Below are 14,981 nucleotides of genomic sequence, written 5' to 3'. Positions count from 1 at the left end.
TTAAAAAAAAAATAGTTTTTAATTTAAAAAAAAAATATTTTTTTATTTTTTTAAAATTAAAAAAAAAACAAAAAAATTAAATTTAAAAAAACTAAATTTTACAAAAATTTTTGAATTTCTAAAAAAAAAATTTTTTTTTGAATTTAAACTTTATTCTAAGTTATTTATGACATGAAATGCTAAAAAAATATTCATGATAAAATTTTTAATTTTAAACCAATTTTGAGTGTTTTTAATAAATTTTCTTTCAATTTTTCAATAATAAAAGCAAAAAATTAAATTTTTTGAAAAAATTCGTAGCTTTAAATAAGAAATATTTTTAAAAATTGTACTTGCCTTGAACAGGAGGTAAACAAATTTCGAATTTTTCGAACGTTTTTCCCAATTCGAAAAAATTTACGTTAAAATAAATTGAAAAATTAACAAAAATATTTATTCATATAGCAAAAAATCATATAAAAAGCTTAAATTTCATCAGGAAGAATTGGAGGACAAGTACAAACGAGATGTTTGTCTCCATAGGCATCATCGATTCTACCCACAGTGGGCCAGATTTTAGTTTCCGGTTTCACAAAGGACTAAAAAAGGTAAAAATTAATTAATTGTCAAAACAAAAAAATAAATTTATAATTTTTTACCGCAGGGAATGCTGCTTGTTCACGCGTATAAGGTCTATTCCATTCAGTCTTGATAACCTGGAATTGCGTATGAGGCGACATCTTCAACGGATTCTTTTCTTTGTCAATTCTGCCTTCTTCGACATCACGAATTTCGTTTCGAATTGACAACAAGGCGTCACAAAAGCGATCTAACTCTCCTTTATCCTCAGTTTCCGTTGGTTCAACCATCAAAGTTCCCGTTACAGGCCATGACATTGTTGGAGCGTGGAATCCTATCATCACAAAAATTTTTTTTTTTAGTTTTTCAGTTGAAAAAAATTAAATTTTCGAACTTACCGTAATCCATGAGACGTTTCGCGATATCAACAGCTTCAATTCCCGTCGTTTTCTTAAAGTCACGCACATCGATGATGAACTCATGAGCTACTAATCCCGAACGCGGTGCTCTAAACAAGATTTTGTAGTCATTTTCCAATCGTTTCGCCATATAATTCGCATTCAAAATGGCGATTTGTGTTGCACGACGCAAACCTTTGCCTCCCATTAGCTTGATATAAGCCCACGAAATCGGCAAAATTGCCGAAGAGCCAAATGGCGCAGCAGAAACTGTTCCAAAAGTGTCGGCATTCTTGATGTGAGCTAAGGGATCGATCACAGGATGTCCCGGCATGAAAGGCGCAAGATGTTTTTTCACTCCGATTGGACCAACGCCTGGGCCTCCGCCTCCATGAGGGATACAGAAGGTCTTGTGAAGGTTCAAATGCGACACATCCGAGCCAAAATCGCCGGGACGACACAAACCAACTTGAGCATTCATGTTAGCACCATCGAGATAAACTTGTCCGCCATGTTTATGAACCATGTCGCACACATCTCGAATAGTATCTTCGAAAATTCCATTTGTCGAGGGATATGTGATCATGATGCACGACAAATCATCCGCATATTGTTCGACTTTTTCCTTGAGGAAGACCAAATCGATCGCGCCATCACTCTGATTCACACGAATTGGTTCAACTTTCATGCCTGCCATCTGCGCTGAAGCAGGATTTGTGCCGTGAGCTGATGTTGGAATCAAACAAATCTTCCGATTCGATTGCCCGATGGATTCTTGGTACTTTTTAATCGCTCTCAAACCAGCATATTCGCCTTGCGCTCCCGAATTCGGTTGAAATGAGATGTTATCGTAACCAGTAATCTCACACAAGTCTCTTTCGAGTTCATTAAACAACTGCGAATAGCCTTTAGCTTGATCCACAGGCGCAAATGGATGAATATCCGTGAAATGATAAAAGCTGCAAGGGATCATTTCGGTTGTAGAATTGAGTTTCATCGTACACGAGCCAAGCGGGATCATGGAATGTACCAAAGAGATGTCTTTGTTCTCGAGTTGCTTCATATAACGCACCATTCGTTGTTCGCTGTGATGACTATGGAAGACGGGATGTGTCAAATACGATCCGGTGCGATAAAAACTCGAATTGTGGATTGAATTTTTCTTGATTTGTGGATCGGAGATGATTTCGCCCAAGGGCGGGCATTTGAAAACCCACAATAAATCCTCTAAATCGTGAGTTCGGGTCGTTTCATCGATCGAAACCCCGATAGATCCGTCGTCAAAGTATCGTAAATTGATTTTTTTCTCCTCAGCACGAGATTTTATCTCATCCACAGTCACTCCGGATGGCACGACATGCAACGTATCGAAGAAAGTGTTGTTCGTTTGTTTGTGTCCGTTATCTTTCAAAGCCTTATCGAGCGTTAAAGCTCCATTATGGATCTCATTGGCGATTTTTTTCAATCCTTCAGGTCCGTGATAAATCGCGTACATTGCCGACATGTTCGCCAACAAAGCTTGAGCGGTGCAGATATTACTTGTTGCTTTATCACGACGAATATGCTGTTCACGAGTTTGGAGAGCTAAACGATACGCATCATGTCCATCTTGATCTCGAGTAACGCCAATCATGCGACCCGGAATTAATCTCACGAGATTTTGTGTACAAGCGAAGAATCCGGCATGAGGTCCGCCATATCCCAAAGGCACTCCTAAACGTTGTGACGTTCCAATTGCGATATCAGCTCCGAATTCTGCGGGCGGGCGAAGTAAAGTTAACGCAAGTAAATCAGTAGCAACGACAACTAACGTTCCATGACGCTTCGCAGTCTCGCTGATGCTCGCAAAATCCTTTACATCTCCATTTGTGTCGGGATATTGCACTAAAATGCCGGAAATATCGCGATTTGTGAAGTTGGCGTTGTCAATGGGACCCACAATTGTTTCCAAACCAAACGCATCTAAGCGAGTTTTTACCACGGAAATTGTTTGAGGATGTAATTTGTCGGAAAGATAGATTTTTTGACGCTTATTTTGGCGCCAGCATAAACTCATGGCTTCAGCAGCAGCAGTTCCTTCGTCTAACAATGAGGCGTTGGCGATATCTAAGCCAGTCATTTCTGTTACGAGAGTTTGGTAGTTCAAAAGAGATTCTAAACGTCCTTGGGAGATTTCGGGTTGGTAAGGCGTGTATTGTGTGGTCCATCCGGGATTTTCAAAGATGTTACGGAGAATGGGATGAGGTACGTAACAGTTGTAGTAACCCATGCCGATGTACGAACGCCAAACTTCGTTCTTTTTGGCGATTTTGCGGATGCGTTCGATGACTTCATGTTCATCTACGAGAAAAAATTTAAAAAATTTTTTTTAAAAAAATATTAAATAAGGTAAAAATATTTAATATAAAATTTAATTAAAAAATATATCATTTTTATCAAAAAAAAAAAAAAAAAATTAAAAAATAAAAATAAAATAAAATAAATAAATAAAATAAATTAAAATAAATATTAAATAAATAAAATATTTTTAAATTATTAAAAAAATGAATTTGAAATAAAAAATAAATTTTTAAATATGAAAGAATAATAAAAAATAAAAATAAAAAAATATTTTTAAAAAGATATTGAATTTTAATAATTAAATTATTTAAATAATTAAAAGAAAATAAAATAAAAAATTGAAAAGAAATTTTTAAATAAAAGATTTTTTAAAATAATATTAATATTAAAGATTTTTTTAAATATAAGAAAAAAAAACAAAATTATTTTTTATTTTTAAAAAAATAATTTAATCATTTTTTTAAAATTTAATTTAAAAAATTAGATTCAACAATTTTAGTTTAATTTAATTAATTATTTTATTTTTTTTTTTAAATTATTTTTTAAAAATATTTTTATTAATTTATTAAAAAATAATTTAAAATATTAATTAATTTTAAATACAAATTAAATAAAAGTTAATTACTTCAAATTGAACTTTATTTTTTATCTTAAAATTTTATTTTTTTTTAAAATTTAAAATTTTATTTTATTTATTGAAGAGTTAAATTTTTTTTTGAAAATTATTTTTTAAAAATTTTAATTATAATTAATTTAATTAAATAAAAATTAAATAAAATTTAATTAATTTAAATTGAATTTCTTTTCTACTTTAAAATTTAATATTTTTTTATTTTAAAATTTTGAAATAATTGAAAAAATAATTTTTTTTTGAAAATTATTTTTTAAATTTTAAAAAAATTATTTTTACAATTAAAAAAAAAATATTTTTACATTTAAAAAAAAATATTAAAAAAATTAAATTTTTTATTTTTATTTAAAAACTTATGCTTTCAAAATTAAAATTTTCTCAAATTATTTTTTTTTCTATTTTTTTAAAAGGTCAAAAGATGTGCAGTCAAAGATGACCTAAAGAGTTATTTACGTGAATTATCAAGTTGACACAGTACAATGCGACAAAAATAGCGTAATTATTGTAAATAAACAAGAAAATGATGATAATTCATTAAAAAACGTGACGTTTTAAGGCTCGACTTGATAAAAACTTTGCGATATTTTTTTATAATTTTTTTTAAAGACGAAAGTTGGTCAATGAAGAACCTTGTAATGTCATCGTCTTTAAAAGAAATTGCTTGTAATCAACAAGGAAGGTCCCTCATCTTCCTTTTAAATGCTCAACATTACATATTTTGTCACGCAACGATCGATGTTTGCAACGAAGAGGTTATCACAACGACCTTCCCCATAATTTTTATTACTCATTCATTGATCTCTCGTCACTATACGAAGACGATGTTTTGATATTTTTTGTTTAACTTTTGCTTTTATTATTCCGATATTTTTTCATTGCACTGTGACACCGAACGTCATAAAAAAGCGCTTTTAATTACTTTTCAGGTCAAGTTCGCATAACGACTTTTTTTTTATTGGCACATTAAATTTTTTGGACTTACTTAACGGATCCTCGATGTTCAGTTCCCGCTTCAGATGAATTTGCGAGGGCACCGCTTTGGCAGACAGCTCATCGAGACTTTTGAAGCCCAACAAATCCAACATGGAGACAACGTCGGTTTTGCGTGGTCCAATATGGCGCGCGGGGAAGCTACTTTTGTGCGGAAAGAGCTCTTTGACTGTTGCTAAGCATCGAAATCCTTGCCACATGGCAGCTTGCTCGTATTTGATGTGACGACAAGCTTTGATGTAGCTCGTGAATTGCTTTGTGACGGCGGTTCGTTGCATCTTGCACCGGAAATAGTTGAACTAGAAACACTCTTAAACTTTTTTTTTCAGAAAATTCTGATGATGTAAGAACTTTTTTTTTTGAAGGGAGATGAGGAGTTTAGACGTCCAAACAGTTGGACGACTCGAGAGTAACTAATGATTGTTGTTATTTTTCGAAAAAACATCCATTTAGGGACTGATAATGATTGATTCGAGTAGATGCTGATAAAGGAGATGATGATCGGTGAGAGTAACAGAGAGAGAGTTGGCTTGTTTATGACGCATCTTTGGTACTTTTTTTAAATTCTACATGATGAACTTTAAAATGGCATCCATGTTTTGGAGTTTGAAAAAATTTGAGTGTGATTTTGCGAAAAAATGACAAAAAATTTTATGTAGTAGAAGGTAAGAATTTTTTATTTTTTTTTGTAATTTATTTTTAAGTTTTTTTAGGAAAATTATGCAATATGAAGATATGATATGATATAATATGATATAAATTATGCAATATGAAGAAGTGAACAAAAAAATTAAGATTTAATTTGTTTAATATTTTTCTAATATAATCTTCTCATGGGTTTTTTTTCGTTTTAGTTCCTATTTAATACCCGGAAGTAAAGAAGCAAAAACAAAAATGCAAGAAGCTTCTGACACATTTTACAAGTCTAATATCTTTTGATCTCGAATAAAAAAACCAAACAAGGGTGTCTTGATATCTTATATTTTTTAAAAAATTATAACACAGAACATGTAAACTATGCACCTGCCAGCTGCGATGAAAAAACTTTTCGTGATAAAGTGATACAACATATCGTAATCCTTAAAAGAAAGATGTACTGAATCTCAAAAACTCCGCTAAATACCAACGGATTATGAACAGCTTCGGTATCGGCAATATAGGATAAAACAGTTGAGTGTGCTTAATGAAAAATTTCATCCCTTACGTCAAAAAACTATCCGACTCTAAAATTAAGTTTGACTTGTAAATAAATTTTTGTATTTTTTTCTCTGTTTATACGTTTTCCCGTACCCCCATCAAGTTTTTTTACGATCAATTCAAATATGTGCTCTTTTGTTAAAAAAAAAAAACAAATTTTCATCAACGTTAATGTTTCTATTTGCTCATATTGTCCTTCTTATGAATTTACTTTAAAAAAATATACAAAATTTGCTAAAATTTATGAAGTTTGAATTTATTTTGAATTCTAATTTATTCTTTCACTTAATGTAATTTTATGTATTTTCAAGATTTAATTTTAATTAGCACTTCGAAATGTGTTGTACATAATTGGACTTCTTTCTCACAAAATTGCAGTTCAGATTAAACTGAAAAAAATACCATATATTGAAAAATTCACATTTTGAAGTTCAATTTAAATTTTCAATAAACTTTTTATTTTAAAACTTTTTGAAGCCTTTTAAAATCATAAATACAATTTTTTTATTCTTCCTTTTTTATTATTTATTATTATCATGAATCAATATTATCAATTAATTTACACATATTTTATGTTTAATTAATAATAAAGTTTTACAAATGGGATACAATATTAATATTATGATTATTTTTTTTTTACTTTTTTTTCTTTATGTTTATTTATAGACAAAAATCATTTTTTCCATATCCGATTAAAAAACACTCTGTTATTATTATATGTATTTTACTATTCAACAAAAAAAAAATAATGGAACAAAAAAATATTTATCTTCGACGACTTTAACTTTTAAACTAAACATAATTAATATATTCTCATTGGTGCATTGTTGAGCTACTGTTCTCACACAAAAGGTGGATAAAAAAAAAGAAAATTGTTCCCAAAATAAACAGCGAACTGTACAATTTTTTGTTTAGTAGTTAAAAAGGAGCTTTTTTTTACGAATCCCTCCCAGAATTGAAACTACGAAAGTCGCAATTCTGGGAGGGTCTGTAGTTTCTGAGAAAATAAAAGAAAATTATTACTAAAGCTTCCTATGTTTACAAATTCTACAGCCCGTCTCAATCTTTGTTTTGCCATCCTACGATTTTTTGCGTTTATTTTCATTTTATTTTTATTTTTTTTCTCAAGGTTTGATGAACATTAAACGTCTTTTTTTTATTACAATGATTAATCTTATTTCGTATTTTTTCTCGTTTTTCAACCGTTTTATGCGTAAATATGATTTTCCCTTGTATTAAAGGTGATGTCGCACGTGAAACAACGTAGTTCTGTATCAAAATTTGTATTGTGGGCGCCCTGAGGCTTCTTTCTCCTTTTTTGTATATTTATTTTTTTTTTGTCGCAGAAGATTATTTATATTTAATTTTTCTTCACAATGAGAATATATTTTGGTTTATTTTTTTATTTTATATTTGGATAGGCATTCCACGAACGAACTAACGTACGAACGAGTTTTTTTTCTTTGCAGATTTAAATGTCAAAAGTTGATAAAATATTTTGCTTTGTTTTAATAATTTTTTAACCGTTAATTTTCGTCACAAATAATTTTTTTACTCTTTTTTTTAATGCTTTCATTCTTTGCAGCTCTTACTTACACCAGGTTTTGTTGCTGCACGATAATTTCGAAGGTATTTTCACTCTTCCAGGTCATCGACGACCAAACCAGCAAATGTATTGGATACAGAAAAGTTCTAAAAAAAATTTTTTTTTATAAAAACTTTCATTTTAGACTTGAAAAAAGACTTACCGCTCCCTCACTCGGCTTGAGTTTCGGCATACGTTCTTCAATATCTCGCGGATCGCGATTGTATTCGCGGCGTTCACGATCTTGATGCCTTGGCGGAGGACCTCCGTGTCCCCGATCACGATCTCCGCCGCGATATCCGCCTCGACCATCCTTTTGATTGTAGTTTCGGTTATTCCTGTTGTTACCGTATCTGTCATTGTTGGGTCTGTGATCACGATTGTCACGATTATCTCGGTTGTAGTTGCGATCTCTTAGTTTGCCGTCTAAAAATAAGGAATTTTATGAGTTTTTTGTCAAATACTTTTTAAAATTAAATCGATAAAAAATAAAAATAAAATTAGAGAAAGGGCGGAATCAGTTTTTAAGTAAAAAGTTTTGGTAAAAAATGATGAAATTAAAAATTATTTTAAGTTTTTTCATGCTTTCTCTTGAAGTTCAATGTAAAAAAAAAATATTAATTAAAAAAAATACTTTTTTTTTTACATTTTTAGCATTTTTCTAAGATAAAATTTAATCTAAAGAAAATAATTCGAAAGTTTTATTAATCATTGAATGTGAAAAATTTTATAAAAAAATTAAAAATTATTTTTTTTTATTTTTAAAATTTAACAAAAATTATCGTAAAAATTTATTTTAATTTTTTTCAAAAAAAAAATTTAAGAAAATTTTTCAAAAATTTAAATTTTCATAAAAATTATTTTTTTTTTATAATTTTTTTTTAATTTTTTATTTTGATATTATTTTTGTAATTTAATAAATAGGTATTGAAGTAAAAAAAATAATATTGTTAGAAAAAAAAAACTTTCCCATTTTTTTATTTCAAAAATTTAATTAAAATTATCGTAAAGATTTATTTTTGATATTTTTTTTAAATTAAATATTAGATATGAAAGAAGCAATTAAAAATAAAATTAAAAAAAAAATTAAAAAAATTAAAATTCAAAGAAAAGTTGAAAAATCAAAATTTTTTTACTTTGAAATTAATTTTTAGATTTTTTTTTTAATTTTTTGTAATTTAATTTTCACATTTTAGTAATTTTTCAATTTTTTTTTTTTAAACAAAATTTTTACTTTTAAATTTTTTTCTTCTCATTTTATTTTCAAAAGTTGCCATAAAATTAAGGAAACAAATGATTACTTACCATGCCTCCTTGGAGGTCCTCCTCTGTTGTCGCGTTCAGGACTATAATTTTTGTTACGCGGTCTATTGTCGTCGTCTTTCGTGCGCCAACTCTTGACAGGTTCGGCAGATTTGGGTTGTTGCTCACTATTTGTCTCTTCGTCGTGCCCATTTTCGTCGCCTTCCTCTTTATTTCCTTCATTTTCTTTCGACTCTGCCAACCGTTTGCGCTCCTCTTCAGCCTTTTGTTTGAGTTCGAGACGTCGTTGCGCGAGTTTCTCCTCAACTTCACGTTCCTTGGCTGCAGTATCGACGGGTTTTGCGTCTCCGAAAACTGCTGCACTCGGAGCTCCGCGTGGTTTGGGCTTTTCTTCGACAACAGGCTCCTCTTCGTGATCTCCGTTTTGCTGAACATCATCACCGTGCTCGGCATCGCCATTTTGTTTCGTATTCTTGAACGCCGTCGGGATTTGTTCTTCCTTCGGGAATGTCAATTCCGGCATCGGCAATGTTCGTGGCTTCAAATTCAACTTGGGACGTTCCGCTTGAACTTCTTCTTCTTGCGCGCCGCCGCCGCGATCGTTGTAGTCGTTGCGTCGTCTTCCGCCGAATCGATCTCTGTTGTTGTCCCGGAAATTGTTGTCGCGATCGTCACGTGGCGGTCTATCGTATTGTTTGCGTTCGCGTGGCGGACTGTATTTCGGTCTGTCTCCCATGCGCCAAGAGCCTTCTTCGCCCGCTTCAACGACAACAGGTTCACGATCATTTCCTCGTCTGTTTCCGTAATCGTTGCGTCGTCTTCCGCCATCGACCTGATCTCGTCCCCCTGCGAAGCCGCCATCTTGTCGATCACGCCAATTTGTGTTATTGCGATCGGAGCTGCCGTAATTGTCGCCATAGCGATTATTTCTTCCGCCGCGTCGCCCATCATTTTCACTCGTCAAGTCAATTTTGATGCGACGCCCACGAATTGTCGGATCGGGCATCGACAACGCATCGATCAGCTCTTCGCGCGTCTCGAATTCGACGTAGCCGTAACCGCGTGATTTTGTGCCGTCATCGTCGCGTGGCAAACGGATCGTAACGACGATAAAGTTGCGGAAAAATTCCTCAATGTCTTCGTCTTCGACGTCGTACGGCAGATTAGATAAGTAAACCAAAAACGGGGGATTTGCCGGAACGCAGTCGTCATTTAATAAACGGGCAGCGCGCGGAGCTGTTGGCAGCTCGATGATTTTCGTGCTGGTCGATTGGATGTCATCGTCTTCGTCGCACTCGTCGGCCCAACTGAGCTTCGTGGGCACCTGAACCTGAGTTACGCCAGTTCCGCCGGGCACTTGCACAAACTCTTGCAAAGAAATTTTCTTTCCTTTACTCTTTTTTCCCTTTTTGCCTAAAAATGGAAGAAACACAACACGTCAGAAAATGTTTTTTTTTTCGTGTCCTGCGATGCTAATTCTCTCGAAAACGTCCCGCGATTGTGTAACCGCGACGAAAATGAGCAAAACAAATGCTGAGATAACGCGTTTGCCTTGCAAGTACAGCTGGTTTTATGCAACAACTTTCACAAATCGACAAAAAATATCATAATCAAAGCTCATATTTTGCCTCTCTGTGAGCTGGCGTGTGTGCGGTACGTGCTACGGGACATGCACGTAGAATGCGATAATTTTGGACACGAGGTACGTTTTTTATTTCGTGTCATTTTTCGCTCTGCCTTCAAATTTTTCGGGAAATTTTTTATATCAAACGCTGCACTTGCAAGTCACGCACTATTTTCAACACTATTTGCCGGATTTTCCGAGAGAATTACACATTTTTGAAGATTTTTTAAAAAAATAAGTGCTCTTCGTACCTGTCGACATGATTTTTATTGACGTTTAGTTTGGCATTCCTTCACATTTTGCGTCGTGGGTCGATTTCAAGATTTTTTCAAGTTGAGGCGTTGTCATTTTTAACCACGTGACTTATTTTTTTATAACTTAAATTTTAATTTTTTAACAAAAAATTATTTTTTAATTAATTTTTTCTCTATTTTTAGGTCGTTTTGTAAATTTGAAGGAAGAAATTTCATTAATTTTGTGTCACCAATGCACTTTTTGTCGCACACAATTGCATTATCACACGCAGAGCGCAGAGATTAAAACAATGAATGAACATTTCTTTAGTTTATTGACAGCATTCAGTGCGTTTAGTGCCCATTCATCACGACAAAATGAAAGAATACTCGTCAAAATTGCCGGAAAGCAGCAAAAAATTCGCCGAAGATGATCTCGGAGAGACACCCGAACGACGAGAAGAAGCTCTTGTGCAGCTACAAGAATGGCTTGCAGAAAATCCCGAAATTAATGCAAATCCCGATCCTGTTTCTTTGTTATATTTCCTTCGTGCTCGCAAATTTGACGTTGATCGAACAAAGGAGAACATCAAAAAGTAACCGGTTTATGTTGCACTTGCAAAAAATTGCATAAAAAATTGATTTTTCTTCGTAGTTTTTACAAAATGCGGTTTCTACGTGCAGAATGGTACAGCGAACGGAATCCTTTTGATCCGACAATCCAGGAGTTGCTCAGGATTGGGGTTTTTTTGCCGCTCAAAACGAAAGATGCGGAAAATAGACAAATTGTGATCATCCGAACGTGCGCTCATGATCCGAAAAAGCACAAATTTTCGGATGTTTTGAAGGTTTGACACGCATTTATCGATATCTCTTATCTCTTGAGTCGCTGACCTTGTGTTATCAGGCAAAAGTCTGAATATAATGTTTTGATTTTTTCGGTTTTTTAGGCTTCCAAGATGATTTTGGACTATCTTATGTTTATGGATGAAACGATATCGGTACATGGATTGAATGCATATTTCGATATGAGTCACTTGAAGGCGGGACATGGGCTGCAATTGACGCCGACGATCATTAAACAGTAAGTAAGGATGGGGCAATTGTGGAAAGTGTTTCATGTTTTAATGATTTTTTTTTTTATTTTTTTTTAATTTTGAAAATTTTTAAGATAAATTATGATAAAACTTTGGTTGAATTAGCAAAAAAGCGAATTTCAAATTTTTAACGGAAATTTTTTTAAATTGACATTTACGAATTTTTGAAAATTTATTCATAGAAAATTAATTTAATTTAAATACATCTTTTAATTAATTAAATTCATTTATTAAATTTAATTTAATTTGATAACACTTAATTATTTTATTAACTAATTAATATTCATCTTCAAATTTAAAATCAAATTTATTAAAATTATTTTAATTTAAAATTTAATTTTTTAAATTAAATTTAATATTTTTTTTAATTTTGAATCAAAATAATTATTTTTAATTTATTTAATTGAAATTTAATTTTAATGTAAATATGACTCAAAAATTTAATTAAAAAAATATTAAAAATTAAAAAAAAATTAGTGAAAAATTTTATTAAATTCAAAAAAATTGAATTGAATTAATTTTTTTTTTAAAATTTAAAAAAAATATTTATTTTAATTTGAAATTTCTTATAAATGACTCAAAAGTTTAATTAATTAAAAATTTTAAATTTTTATTTAAAAATTAAATTAAAATTATTTAAAAAAAATTAAATTATAAAATTTAAAAAATAAAATTAATTTTAATTCAAAATAAAAATTTTATAATTTTTTTTAATTAAATTTTTAAATTAATTTTCTTTAAAAATTACACAAGAAATTTAAATGTATTTTTTATTGTCTTTTTAAAATTTTTTTAAATTTTAAAAACATGAAAAACTTTCCATAATTGCACTTACCTCTAAAAAATACATTTTAATCTTATCTCTTTTATTTAGTAGTACTACCAAAATATTTACAAAATTCAAATAAAAACATTTTTTTCTTTGATTTCAGTGCGGTTCAAAGTTGGGAAGTCTATCCCATTCGCATCAAACTCCTCAAATTTCTCATGGTACCCAGTTACGTGATTTGGGCTCTCAACATTTTCCGTTCCTTCATGTCAGCAAAACTCAAATCTCGGATGTTCGTGTCTCGAGGAACGGCAGAAGATCCAACAATTTTACCGAAAGAATTGGGAGGTCAGGGAGAAAGTTACGAAGAACTTGCTAAATATTGGAGAGAAAAAATCGAAGCAAATGTTGAATTTTTCGAGCATTTGGACCAATATCGGACAACGACGACGACGTGATAAAAACAAAAATATTTCCTTTAAATATTTTATTTTATTTTATTGGTTAAGTTTTCGTTTTTAATTTTCAAAAAAATGAACATTTAATTTTTTTTTACCCTTATAAAGTTAATATTTTTCGCTCATAATTTTTTGCGTCAGTCATTATGTTTCAGATCAATCTTGTGTTAATTTTTATCATTAATTTCTAATATTATTTATTGTTTTGCTTTTTAGATTTCCGTTACTTCCAAAATACTTTTTTGTCTCCTGTTTTAATTTTTTTCAAGTGGAAAAATAGTTTTTTTCTCTGTTTAAAAATTTTTCATCGGTTTATTGTTTTAATATTTCCATTAAATATGTAATAATCTACAAGGTTCGCCTATTTACAACCTTTTTTTGTGTGATATTTTATTTTTTTTTAAATAATTGCCTTTAACTCTAAATTTTAAGACTGAATGGAAAGCAGCATCTTAATTTTAAGTTTTTACGATAATTATAATAAATACGTTAATCAAATAGAAGAGTAAGCTAATGAATATGTTATAAATATGCGAGTGGCTCAAACTACTACAGCGTCGCTTGGAAATGAAGCAAAAAGCTCGCATGTGATGAAATGAGTGAAAATTACTCGAATTTCGTTAGAAGGAATCCGTCGTCGGGCGATCTGAAAGAAAATTTTTGAGGTAATGAAATGGCGAGCGGAAATGGAAGCACAATCAATCAGAGTTAATTAAGCGATTTTACGTGATAAAAACTCATAAAAAAATACGAATGAAGGATGGGATGGTAATGATAGGAATCAACATAAAAATTTGATGATGGTATCTCTCACATGTGCAATTTTTTAAATTTAATTTTAAGCAAACAATTAAAAATAAAATAAAAAAAATTAAAATAAAAAATAAAATTTAAATAAAAAAAAAAAAAAAAATAAAAAATTTTTAAAAATTTTAAATAAAAAAATAATAAAAAAAATTAAATTAAATAAAAAAATTAAAATTAAAAAAAAAATAAAAAAAAAAAAAAATTAAAATAAAAAAAAAATTAAAATAAAAAAATTTAAATAAAAAAAAATTAAAAAAAAAAAAAAATTTGAAAAAAAAATAAAATAATAAAAATATAAATTAAAAAAAAAAATTAAAAAATTAAAATTAAACAAAAAAAAATTAAATTAAAAAATATTTCCAACTCTCAATTGAGAAGAGATACATATATTCAGGTAAGGAATTTAGAAATTTTCTCAGAATTTACAAAAATTAAGAAATTATGCACTATGAATTTATTTTTATAAAAATCTTTTAAAAATTTTTTCTTTAAAATTTTTTGAAAATATATAAAAATTTAACTTTCAACACCCTCAGAGTAAATTTAAGCCAAAAATTTATTGATTTTGTCATAAAAAAATTACAACTGTCGAAAAAATGAGTAAAATTTTGCTTTAAAATATTTTTTTTTTCATAAAAATTAATTTTCTTAAATTTAAAAAAATTTTTTGAACTATTTTGCTTCAAAATTTAAAAAAAAAATAAATTTTTTGCTTCAAAATTTATAAATTTCATTAAAATTCCATCAAATAAAATTTCTCTTCACAACTTTTACCCTTCCAAAAAAAATGGCACATGTGAGAGATAGCTCTCTAATCAGTGAAATGGAACAAAAACACTCTGCTAACAAAACTAATAAATACATAAGAAGGCAGCAAAAACATCAAATGAAGACAATAAAACTACTTCTACACAAACAACTGAACTGAAGGAAATCAAATAGCAAACGGAAATATTTACTACCAACGATAATAACTTGTATACATCATGCTACAAAGACGATTATTGGATTAACATTAACATTGCTCCGTA

At 30.1% G+C, this 14,981-nt stretch overlaps 3 protein-coding genes across 3 annotated transcripts; 1 reads left to right on the top strand and 2 right to left on the bottom strand.

Moving 5' to 3' along the window:
* Window positions 1-407: 407 nt before the first annotated feature.
* LOC134833341 (glycine dehydrogenase (decarboxylating), mitochondrial) lies at window positions 408-5,311 on the bottom strand. Its single transcript, XM_063847636.1, has 4 exons — window positions 4,910-5,311; window positions 957-3,296; window positions 639-892; window positions 408-578 (listed from the first exon to the last, which is right to left on the bottom strand). The coding sequence occupies exons 1-4, from the start codon at window positions 5,193-5,195 to the stop codon at window positions 465-467; spliced, it is 2,994 nt and encodes a 997-aa protein (XP_063703706.1). The 5' UTR covers window positions 5,196-5,311; the 3' UTR covers window positions 408-464.
* A 1,355-nt stretch (window positions 5,312-6,666) lies between these two features.
* On the bottom strand, window positions 6,667-10,942 carry LOC134833653 (eukaryotic translation initiation factor 4B). The gene is made up of 4 exons (XM_063848053.1): window positions 10,838-10,942; window positions 9,005-10,375; window positions 7,863-8,125; window positions 6,667-7,806 (listed from the first exon to the last, which is right to left on the bottom strand). Exons 1-4 carry the CDS (start codon window positions 10,845-10,847, stop codon window positions 7,750-7,752), a joined length of 1,701 nt encoding a protein of 566 aa, XP_063704123.1. The 5' UTR covers window positions 10,848-10,942; the 3' UTR covers window positions 6,667-7,749.
* A 121-nt stretch (window positions 10,943-11,063) lies between these two features.
* On the top strand, window positions 11,064-13,550 carry LOC134834836 (retinol-binding protein pinta). The gene is made up of 4 exons (XM_063849626.1): window positions 11,064-11,415; window positions 11,475-11,667; window positions 11,770-11,903; window positions 12,849-13,550. The coding sequence occupies exons 1-4, from the start codon at window positions 11,198-11,200 to the stop codon at window positions 13,141-13,143; spliced, it is 840 nt and encodes a 279-aa protein (XP_063705696.1). The 5' UTR covers window positions 11,064-11,197; the 3' UTR covers window positions 13,144-13,550.
* Window positions 13,551-14,981: the final 1,431 nt, after the last annotated feature.

This window comes from Culicoides brevitarsis, chromosome 3 (assembly GCF_036172545.1).
Source record: "Culicoides brevitarsis isolate CSIRO-B50_1 chromosome 3, AGI_CSIRO_Cbre_v1, whole genome shotgun sequence".
Lineage (NCBI taxonomy): Eukaryota > Metazoa > Arthropoda > Insecta > Diptera > Ceratopogonidae > Culicoides > Culicoides brevitarsis.
This window is presented reverse-complemented; position numbering and strand designations above follow the sequence as displayed.

Coding starts and splice junctions, on each gene's coding strand:
- LOC134833341 (XM_063847636.1), bottom strand. CDS start 5,195: ATGCAACGAACCGCCGTCACAAAGCAATTCACGAGCTACATCAAAGCT. Junction 3,297..4,909: donor GAACATCGAGGATCCGTTAA/GTAAGTCCAAAA, acceptor TTTTTCTCGTAG/ATGAACATGAAGTCATCGAA. Junction 579..638: donor AACAAGCAGCATTCCCTGCG/GTAAAAAATTAT, acceptor TACCTTTTTTAG/TCCTTTGTGAAACCGGAAAC.
- LOC134833653 (XM_063848053.1), bottom strand. Junction 8,126..9,004: donor AGGACCTCCAAGGAGGCATG/GTAAGTAATCAT, acceptor CCTTATTTTTAG/ACGGCAAACTAAGAGATCGC. Junction 7,807..7,862: donor TCAAGCCGAGTGAGGGAGCG/GTAAGTCTTTTT, acceptor AATTTTTTTTAG/AACTTTTCTGTATCCAATAC.
- LOC134834836 (XM_063849626.1), top strand. CDS start 11,198: ATGAAAGAATACTCGTCAAAATTGCCGGAAAGCAGCAAAAAATTCGCC. Junction 11,416..11,474: donor ACAAAGGAGAACATCAAAAA/GTAACCGGTTTA, acceptor TTTTCTTCGTAG/TTTTTACAAAATGCGGTTTC. Junction 11,668..11,769: donor AATTTTCGGATGTTTTGAAG/GTTTGACACGCA, acceptor TCGGTTTTTTAG/GCTTCCAAGATGATTTTGGA.